This window comes from Hylobates moloch, unplaced genomic scaffold (assembly GCF_009828535.3).
Source record: "Hylobates moloch isolate HMO894 unplaced genomic scaffold, HMol_V3 SCAFFOLD_16, whole genome shotgun sequence".
NCBI lineage: Eukaryota > Metazoa > Chordata > Mammalia > Primates > Hylobatidae > Hylobates > Hylobates moloch.
In genome coordinates this window covers 35,811,253-35,821,962 of record NW_026652291.1, presented here as the reverse complement: position 1 = coordinate 35,821,962, position 10,710 = coordinate 35,811,253, and the positions used below count along the sequence as shown (strand labels likewise).

Genomic DNA, 10,710 nt, shown 5'->3' with positions numbered 1-10,710 from the left:
TACCCCTACAGTGAGCCCATCAGCACTCTCCCAGGTTGGGCTTGTCCCAGACCCTCTTCCTCATTCCTGTGTGGCCATAGCAGAAGATGGCTGTGCAGTCCAGAATTCCTGCCAAGTACCACCACACCCGGTAGTACCAGAGTCCCCCCGAACAATGGTTCTCTCACAACCTCTCCTACTTGGTCCTGCTGAAGATGCTATCATAGAATTTGGGCATCACCAGGACAGAAGCACACCCTATTTTGCCCTAGAAAGATGCACAAATTTTAAAGCATTCTGTCATTTTACCCATCATTTAAGAAGTCTTAAAATAAAATTACCAAAATTATTATCAGATGTCAATTTTATTGCCAAACAAGGTAAATGAGTAAACAAGTAAATCCCTACCTCCCCCCAGCCCCCACAACCCCAGGACTACTGCTTATTACCAGGGGAACCATTTTTCCAGAGTCCCTCATTTGGAATGGTTTGAAGATTGCCACGCAGCAAGGACTACCCCCAAAAGGGCTACCATTCAAGCCTGGTGTCCACCAGGACCACCTGGCTTAAGCTCGATCTACCCCATTCCTTCCTTTCACACTTCTCTAATTTAGGATAACAGTATCCACAAATTGAGTGCTACTGCTTTCCAAGAACTAAATGATTTAACAACTCCCTACCAAATAGGATCTATTGTCTCCATTTCACAGAGGACAAGAGGAACGAGTTGAGAATAGCTTGAATAAGTCAAGACACTTGCTCCTTTGCCAAACTCTTTGCCTTAAGTTGTGATAACCACAGGGAATAGATTTTCAGAATTTGGTGGACGTCAGTCATTCTGTTATGCTATGTTCATGAATGTTGGCATTTTGGTATCTAAATTCTATTTCCTAGTAAATCTCTGACACCCAGTGAGAGAATGCACTGGGAAGGAGAAGTGTAGTGGCAGCATGAAAACCCTTCGTCAACATGAGGCTCGATGATGGATTTGGGAGATGCAGACACCATGCTCACAAGCCACAGCCTGAAGCAGCCTTGGGGCTGGAGGCAGGTGGGAGCAATGGAATCTTACAAGGGGCAGCTCAGCCTTCCCAGAGCTTAGCCCTCCCTGGAAGAATAAGATGGCTATAGTTCCTCCCTTTGCAAGAATACTGATGCTGGAAGCAGTAAGGGTGGGCGTGCGCATGTGTATGTGCATGCACGCTTGCACATGTGTGCTCACAGAAGATATGGATCATTCACAAGAAAGTCCTGTGAATTGTGTAAGTGTCTGACACAAAAATATGCCATCAATACTGTACTAATGGAGGGGTGGGCGCCATGGCTCATAGTCCCAGCACTATGGGAGGCTGTGGTGGGTGGATAACTTGAGGCCAGGAGTTTGAGCCCAGCCTGGCCAACATGGTGAAACCCTATCTCTACTAAAAATACAAATTTAGCTGGGTGTGGTGGCATGCACCTATAATCCCAGCTACCTGAGAGGCTGAGGAATGAGAATTGCTTGAATCCAGGAGACGGAAGTTGCAATGAGCCAAGATGGCGCCACTGCACTTCAGCCTGGGTGATAGAGCAAGACTGTCTCAAAACCAAACCAAAACAAACAAACAAAAAATTGTACTAGTGGAGAGGAAGAAAGGCAAGAACACTTCAAAATGACAGCTAATTTAAAAATCACTTTGGACTAGGTTTTTGTGCTCATTTGAGACATGACCGTATTTGATGAATTGGGAAGTAATAACACTGCAAATGATGACATTATCAGCGTTTCTCTGAAAGAAACCATCCCACATTCCATATCCCAACATCTGCTACGGTAAAAAGATAGATAGAGGGAGAGAGACAGAGACAGAGAGGGAGACAGAGAAAGAGAGATGAATCACCTTCAAGGGTATTGCCTGTCATGACTTTTAAGAGCGGCAGCATTGAAAACTGGGCAAGAACTCTACCCTCTGTCCCAGCCCCGAACTACTGGAAACCAAAGCAGCACCAGGGATAGTAATGAAGGGCTGGGGGCTGGTTGGGAAGATCCATGGGGTTGGGAGGAGGTGCATGTAGAGAGAGATGCCAGGGAACTCTGTGTAACAGAGCACATATGAACCGATGAACTGCTCTTGTCTAAACACACATAACCAAAGCATATGATGAGGTGTAATATTCAGGTGCTATGCCAGACACCCAAGGCCTAAACAACATTTCTAGAACTAAGAGTTTTCTGCTTCTGGGTCCCTGAAAGCCCCTTCGCAGGCTGTGTGAAGAAATACCAAGCTTCCTCATGTTCCTCTGCCGAATGTTTCGCTGGATGAAGATGTGGTCATACAGCAGAGAAAAGACAAGCCTACATAGCAATCTTTGGGCTCAATTATCTGAAAGGCTTAAGAAGTGGGATATTCTGGTTTACTAAATCTTTTTATGGATTCAGTATTGACCAGAAATTTCTTTTTGTTGAGACTTTTAAACTGGAAATGGTCCTGCAATTTTGACTTTCTTGTCTCAGCAAGAACAGTCAGATGACGGAGCTGGTACCAAATGACGTTTGGTGAATTAGGACTCTGCACAGCCTGAGGCTCAGTTCTCTAGGTCGAAGATCATTATTTATGCTGCCTCTCTTAAAGGCATGACAGGCAATGCCCTTGAAGGTGATTCATCTCTCTCTCTCAGTTTATCTCTCTTTCTTTGTTTACTGAAATTTAAGGCTGATTAAGTGCATGGCATGAATTTGACCTGATTAATCAAGGCTTCTCCAAGAAAGAGAGCAACAGTGACTAAATGATGATTGAATGGTGGATGACTTGTCCTTAGGAAGCTGACAATGTTTGAAGTTAGTGCCTTGAGGGACCATCATGTCTGCCTGCAGATTACTCAGGTGAGAAGGTTATTAAGCCCAACATAAAAACAAAGATGTCGTCTGCTCATGACATTGTACATACATGATCTCCAGGGTCAATGATCAGAAAGGCTGTTTCTCCAGTACCAAGGGCAGTGCCTGGCACATAGCAGGGACTCACTGAAAATGTGTTGAATGAATGGAGTCCTGCCTAGCTGGCCTATACACACTTCCTCTGGTCACCATTTGTTTGTCCATTCATCCCTCTGTCCTTCTCTCCATCCAGTATCTACGTGCTTACCATATGTGAGACGTAAAACCACTGGCTGTAGGGGATTCTATGCTAAACAAGATACAGTCCTTTATTTAGAGTTACCTCTATTTCAATGGACTTTGTAAAGGTGAATAAATGATAAACGGTGGATTTCACAGAATAGCCTGAACACAGACTGCATTCTCATATATCTTCACTATCCCACAGAGTATTTGCCTTTAGCAAATCCTGGTTACTGCCCTCATTGGAGAGTCACAGTCCGCATGCTTCCAGAAAGAATCTTCCACCATCCTGTCTAGATAGGATTGTAGGCATTGGGTCACTGCCTGAGCAGGACACTAAACTACGCTTCACCGATGATTTCATCTGAAATAGTTTTGTCTTTCTTGCTTCCGTGGTAATGAACTAAACCTAAGCTTCTTCCAACGCCTCCCATACCTCCTCACTTCATTTCACAGTCTCTGTTTTGTAGAACAAGGGGATGCTCCAAGAGGACAAATGTGAAGGTCTGTGGTCACTTCAAGGCTGCAGTCCCCTGGGTGGTAAGAACACATCCAGCACGGTGCTCTAAAGCAAATTCTGGGCACTTGTTAGAATATCATTTAGGGACAATTCCACCCAGAAGAATATACATCAGGAGCCATTTTTCCACCCACTATCCTTGTTCCACCTCCAACATTCTCTTGCTGCATTTCAGAATAGGAAACAACCTCTTCTCTCTGGCATTGCTTCAAGAAAAGGATATAAACAAGGGGCCCGACAATGATTCTGGAAATTGCTTCTCCTCAGAAAGCAATATGGATATTTATCCTAGAATATGGAGGTTGGCCTATACTCTAGCAGATGGTCTGGAACATTCTTTATTGTCACTAGGTTTGGCTTCTGTTTTTGGTTTTTTTTTTTTCAGGGTTTCACTATGTTGCCCGGGCTGGTCTGGATCTCCTGGATGCAAGTGATCCTCCTACCCTGGACTCCCAAAGTGTTGGGATTACAGGCATGTACCACCATACCCAGCCCTGTTTTTGCCTTAATTCTACTTGGCTATATGGATTTTTGTTTTTTGAAGAGTCTAAAAGTTTCTGCCTTTACACAGTGCGTCTCTCTAAGTGCAAACTTCTAATTTGGTGAGATTCAGGCCTGGGCCTTTGCAACACATGAGATACTATAATTTGTGCTTTTCAAGACTACTCCTTTCTGCACCAGGTCATGACACTACATCACACTCTGTAACCATGGTACAGTTACATGACCCTTCCTTTTTATAGCAATTGCACCTTTGGTTCCAGAGTTGTAGAAGTGGGGAACCCATCTGGATTCTGATTCATTCTCACAGTGTTTGTGTGACAGGGCAGAAATCATGATCCCCCATTCTACAGTTTGGGGAAACCAAGGCACAGAGAAGCAATCTACCCAAAGTCACTCAGTAACCCAGAAAACAAACTGGGTAAAGGTCCAGGCAAGACCACCTATGTTCCTTTCAGTGCCTTATCTGAAAAATCAGATTGTCTTCTCCAATGAATGCACATACTTTGGAAGTAAGTAGTTTTAAAGTGGAATTTTCTATGGTTTCAAAAGCCCTTTACCAACTCAAGAACCACAAGGTAAGAACCAGAATCACATTAACCTTTTAGTTAAATGCTTCTGACTCATGGATAATACCAATTATTTCAACTCACTGACAACCTGGTTACCAACAAGAAGAAAATTTAAGGGAAAAATTCACCCATTCAAAAAAAAAAACCTCGGTACACAGCTCCTTTCCTTGTTTCATGACATCTTAAGCCTAACACCCAAGCACTGCTTCCTTCTACACAATACACCTTTTCTATTTGTTGGCATGTGATGGGGTGAGGGGGAAGGGTTGACAAAGTGTGTGTGTGTGTGTGTGTGTGTGTGGATGTGTGTGTAATAATCAGCCATTTCAGGGACAATTTTACCCAGCAGAATATATATGAAATATGTTTAATGTAGTAGTTTTCTACCCTGTTTCCTTTTTTTTTTTTTTTTGGTAACTTTTTATTCCTGATCCTGGTTTAATGTAAAAAGTGATGTCTTACTTCCCACCTTCCTTGATGAAGGCAGAGTCAATGGGTGGATATGGCAGTGGGGCAATTTCAGCTTAATGGAAGGGAAGCACTCTAAGGGTTAAAATTGCCTGATGACAACTAAATGTGACCTTTTGGACCACGGAGTGACCTGGTATTGCAAGTATTTCACCCCAGAGGCTAAATGACCATCTGTCCACGATGCACTGCCCCTTCCAACACTAGGGATCCATATTCCCAGAAAGAAACTAGGCTGACAGCAATCCTCCTGCCTTCCCCTCCAGGTCGAGAAAGGCACAAAAAGGACCAACAAATAATACTGACATGGTGCTTTGGATCCAGGAGGCCTTGCGGTACCAGGAGAGGAACACTGATGGTCCCATCTGATGAATGGGAAAGGTGAGGCATTGAGAGGGTGAAATACTTTCAGGCATAGGTGAGGGGGTACCAGGAAATTTAAGGGGGAGACTCTTTTTCCTGGGGGCAGGTGGAGAAGGTACACGGCCGTTGATAGTGAACACAACTCTCAACAAAGAGGCAATTCCAGCTCTTCGGCCACCACAGTAAAGCAGCCAAGGATACCCTAATTGTCCTCAGAGAAGTAGAGATGACTCCTTCACAGAGGGAATCCTACACTCCAAACTCTCTAGGGCCCACCCTTGAGACTGCATGCAGGGCTGGAGATTTAGGCAGGAACAGCCTGGGCAGGCACGTAAGGTAGCTCTGCTTCTTAAGGCATGACTGCTGTCTTCATGGAGTGGGCCCCACCCTTGCAAGGAAGCTTCATGGAATGGAGCACTGCTGCCAAAGGGATCCAGCCCCTCCAGGGGCTGGGGGTTTCTATTAAAGCTAAACAGCATCACCAAACCAACCAACTTCCTGTGCCACTTGGTAGAATAAGGAGGGAGGGGGGAAAAGAACAAAAATTGAACATTATCTGCAGATGATTGTCTAACTAGAAAACCCAAGGGACTGAAATGGAAAACTATCAAAACTGGTGAGAATTTGCTCAGGTGGCCGATTAAAAGTCAGGTCTAAAAAATCAACTGCTTTTTGGATCATTTGGGCGTGGCTTAACATCTTGGAGGAGCTGTGTTTTTCTGGGAGGCCTCCGCGCTTTGTGCAGCTTGCCATATTTTGAAAGATGGAGGTGAGCCAGGGTGATGTTCCCTCAGCAGTAGCAACTCTGTCTCAGACACCAATGTCGAACACATGCCTGGGGCAACTGCTGCAGAAGGGGTGGGGACAACCACCTCTGCCCTCTCCTGGGGGGGGGCCTCTCACCAGTCCTGATCAGCCCCTTTCCCCCAAGCTTCTCTATTCCAGCCCAAGAGACACATAGGGAAGTTTGGCAAGGGTCGGTGCGGGAGCCATCAAGGGTGGATGTGGGCAGATTGTGCTGTCATCTCCAAACGAAGTAAGTTTTAAAAACAAAGGGGGCCAGCTGACAGGTCCCACGTGTCTGTACTGTTGTTGCCTCATTGGTCAGAAGCCTCGAGAGGCCACCGCGCTGCGCACCGAGCGGGCACTCCCACGATGGTCAAAGTGGTCGAGGGAGGCCCCAGGGGGCTGTGCGTGCCAATCTGGCTGGCGAAGAGCTGCAGTTATTTGCGGTCCAGGCTGGCGTGTAGCTGGGCCTCCCGCACCATGCGGTCGAAGGAGCGCGTGTTGGTCTCCTCGCGCACCTTCTCGCGCACGTGGAAGGAGGCCCGGGCTGTGGAGCGGGCGCTCTCCAGCGCACTGCGCCGTTCCCGCGACAGCTGCTCGCTGCGCTCCAGCTTGCGCCCGATGGCCTGGAGTAGCTCTCGCCGGCGGCAGTCTTCGTCCCTCTCCACCTTCTCTTTGTTGGCGCGCTGGGCTCGTTCCTTCTCCAGCCGGCTCTGGCCCACGCGCCGCGCCTTCTGCTGCACTGCTTCCTCCGCCACCTGCGTCGCGTGCTGCAGCCGTCGCTCCCCGGCCCGCGCCAGCGCCTCCAGGTGAGCCTGATGTTCCCGCTCTTTGCGCTCTGCCGCCTCCTTGGCCCGCCGACCCTGCAGCTCCTCTCGCCGGGCCCGCTCCCGCAGCTCCCGGGTGCGCTGCTCCACCAAATGCTCGTAGTTCTCCTGCGCACGGCCCAAACTGGCTTCCAGCGAGCTCCGCAGGCCCTCTCGCTCCTGGCGCTGCTGCCGGGTCCGGCCCTGTAGCAGCGCCTCGTGGCGCGCCCGCTCCGCCCGGCTCAGCTCCCGCTTCTCCCGCTGCAGCTGGCCCTCCTGCCGTTGCTTGGCGCGGGCCGCGCGCTGGGCGCGCTCCCTGCGGATCTGCTCGGCCCGCTCCCGCCCTTCCTGTAGGCCTTCCTCACGTTGTTTCAGGTTCTGCTCCTGCTGAAGCTTGCGCAGCCGATCCTCCCGGGCCGCGCGCTCCGCCCGCTCTCGCCGCAGTAGGCCCTGGCGCTCGGCCAGCTCCCGCCGCCGCTCCTCGCTGCGCTCGTACTGCCGCTGCCGCCGCCGTGCCGCCTCGCGCTCTTCGCGGCCACGGCGGCCTCGCCGCTCCTCCACCTGCGCGGCCCAGGCTCGGCGGCCCTGCTCTAGGGCGCGCTGCTTCTCTCGCTCCTCGCGCTCCCGCCGCTGCTCGGCGTGCACGCGCTGCAGCTCCCATTGGCCGTGGGCCGCCGCGCGTTGCTCTAGCAGCAGGAGCTCCTCCTGGTGCCGCGCCAGCATGAGCGCCGCTATCTTCCGATCACGCTCCGGCACCCCGCGCAGGCCGCGCTCGGCACGCACTTGGCGCACGATGCGCTCCACGTGCTGAGCGGTCTGCGGCGAATGGCTCAGGTCGCCGAGGCTGAAGCTGCGGCCGGTGATCGGAACCAGGGTCAGGGCGGACGGGCGGCCCGGAGCGTTGGTGGTGGAGGACGCCGACCCCGCCGGGCAGCTGTTCCTGGCTGAGGCCCGAGGCGGCCAGCGCAGCTCCCTCAGGCTTTCCCCACTGTAGGATGACGAAGATGCGCCCGACTCGGAGCTGAGGGCGCCCTCACGCCGGCGGGACAGTGAGTCCAGCGAATGGCTCTTCCTGCCTGTCCGAGAACCCGCTGGTGGAGGTTGGGTCTGGGCGGAGGAGGGACTGGGGGAAGCCTTGCGGGCAGCACGCGGCGCGGGCGAGGCCGGGAGGCTGGCACTGCTGCAGCTGCTGCTGCTGCCTGCGCTCGGGGCCGAGGCTGCGGCGGCGGCGGCGGCGGCGGCCGCGGGGCCCAAAGGCGTGAAAAGACGCCGCTTCTCCTCGCGCATGATGCGCTCGCGCTCGGCCCGGCATTGCTGCAGTTTGGCGCGCCGCTCCGCCTCGTAGGCCTCATACAGGCCGGTGGCCACCCGCATGGAGCGGCCCGGAGCCTCGCGCACCAGGTCGGCCAGGGCCCGTGGCAGCAGCTCCACCGGTTTGACCGCACAGCGGGCGCAGGCCTCTAGCGAGCGGGGGCTGGTCAGCACGTAGCGGCTGCCCTCCGCCTCCGGGCAGTCGAAGTTGAAGAGGTCGAGGTGCAGCAGCGGGGACTGCTCCCGCCGCCCGCCTTCTGCGGCTGCACATGGGACTTCCGCCTTGCGGGGCACCGCCGCGGAGGCCGAGGCCGAGGAGGCTGCGGGCTCCTGGGCGCCCTGGGCATCAGGGGGCACGGACGCCGCGGCCTCGTCCCCTCCGGAGTCGCCGGGCTCCGCTCCTGCCTTCTCTTCTTCAGGCACCGGGTCCACCATGGCTGAGCCCCGTCCTTTGTTGGAATCTCTGCGGATCACAAGGAGGGACATCGAGGAATACGTTTGAGAGCTCTTCCCCCCTCCTCATCCATAGTCACCCCATCCCAACTTAATCCGCTTTCGGATTAGGCTCAGAGGCTTTGGTGGAACGTAAATCGTAAAACCGATGTCGGAAAGCCCAGGCTGAGCGCCAGAACGGGGATGGGGGTGGGGCGGACACTCGTGTTCAGAGAGCAGTCTGGGTCTCCCTCAGCCCCGGAATGCGGGGTGGAGGCCTGTGGCGAGGCTCCTCTGGGCGCCTGGCCCGCTAGATACATCCCCTTTCTGCTGCAAGTTAAGATGAAAAGATCCAGGTGCAAGCAGGAGCTAGCGAGGGAGGCGCTGGAGGATTCCCGGGAGGATTAGCATATTTGTTTGTAGCTTAGGCGGGCTACTGGGGATGCAGCTTTGCAGGAACAAAAAAGCCAGAGGCCTGTTCATCCCAAAGGACCCCATTTGCCTAAGGGAAGAAGTTTATGGTTGATTTCCCCTGCCAAAGGAGACTCGGTCGCAGGGCCCCCGGGTGACTAAAGGGCTGGGAGAAGTCCCCAAAGGCCTCTCCGGGAGGGGTGATGGATTCTTGCTCCAGCAGCTCTGGCAGGGCTTACTGAGGGCTCTGCACGCCGCCTCCGCCCCCACCTCTAACCCCACCGGGTGTTCGCTGGGGAGGGAGAAGGTGCCTGGATACTCTCAGACGCACCGGATCTCCTCCAAGTCTGAATGTGCTAAAGATACCATCCGCCCCAGTCTGGGTTCAGATACCCGCCCTCGGGTGCCCTCCGAGTTCCCCCACAGCATCCCAGTGGGTGGGCTCCTGGAGCGCAACGAACCTGACCGCCCAGGTTCCCTCAGCTCCCGGTACCCGAGCCAGTTTACTCACCCCGCGTCCTGGGCTTCGGCCCCGCGCCAAGGGCTTTTGTTCGCAGCTCGCCGCTGTCCCCTGCGCTTCTTCAGTCTCTGCGCCGGCGGGGTCGGGTTACTGCCGGCTGCAACCGCGAAAGGAGCCCCATCTGCCGCCGCCAGCGTCTCTCCATGGGGTCTGCGAACAGGGCGCACGCACCCCGGATGCTACCTATACGCGGGAGGGGAGTGCGACAATGTCTCCCTGAAATAACGCGGCTCTGCACCCTTCCCTCACATTGATTCTTTAAAAAAGAAGCCCGGTTCCGTCGCTGCCGCATCCTTCTACACCTCTACAACCGTGGAGGTACCGCAGGTCCCACGCTGCCCCCTGCGCCTCCTGGCGGACACTCGAGGGTGCTGGTTTGTTTGCTTCGAGGACGAAGGAGAAATTTTTGTTTAAATGTATATATGTACATATATACACACACATATGTATGCATATATACACACATGTAATATGTATATATATACACTACACGCATACAGGTAGATGTAGGTATAGATGTGGATAGATACCGATATATAGATCACCAAGAAACCCTAGTCTTTAAGCAGCCTAATTGGGTAGAATGAAGAAATTGCTCAGCTTGTTTCTAAAGGAAACCCTGAGGAGCAAACAAACTTGATAGCGAATAATTGGGTGGAAATATGGCGCCTGATGCAAATTGTGATTTTTTTTTTCCAATGAAAAACTAAAAACAGGCTGGGCAAGGTGGCTTTCACCTGTAATCCCAGCACTTTGGGAGGTCGAGGCCAGTGGATTACTTGAGTCCAGGAATTTGAGACTAGCCTGGACAACATAGCGAGACCCCATCTCTAAAAAAATTTTCAAGAATTAGCTGGGGTGGTGTCCTGTGCCTGTAGTCCCAGCTACTCCAGAGGCTGAAGTGGGAGGATCACCTGAGCCCAGGAGGTTGAGGCTGCAGT

At 52.5% G+C, this 10,710-nt stretch overlaps 1 protein-coding gene across 1 annotated transcript; it reads right to left on the bottom strand.

The window, feature by feature from the left end:
- Window positions 1–338: 338 nt before the first annotated feature.
- On the bottom strand, window positions 339–10,089 carry CCDC177 (coiled-coil domain containing 177). The gene is made up of 2 exons (XM_032180317.2): window positions 9,761–10,089; window positions 339–8,869 (listed from the first exon to the last, which is right to left on the bottom strand). The coding sequence occupies exon 2, from the start codon at window positions 8,839–8,841 to the stop codon at window positions 6,727–6,729; it is 2,115 nt and encodes a 704-aa protein (XP_032036208.1). The 5' UTR covers window positions 8,842–8,869; window positions 9,761–10,089; the 3' UTR covers window positions 339–6,726.
- Between the last annotated feature and the right edge of the window lie 621 nt (window positions 10,090–10,710).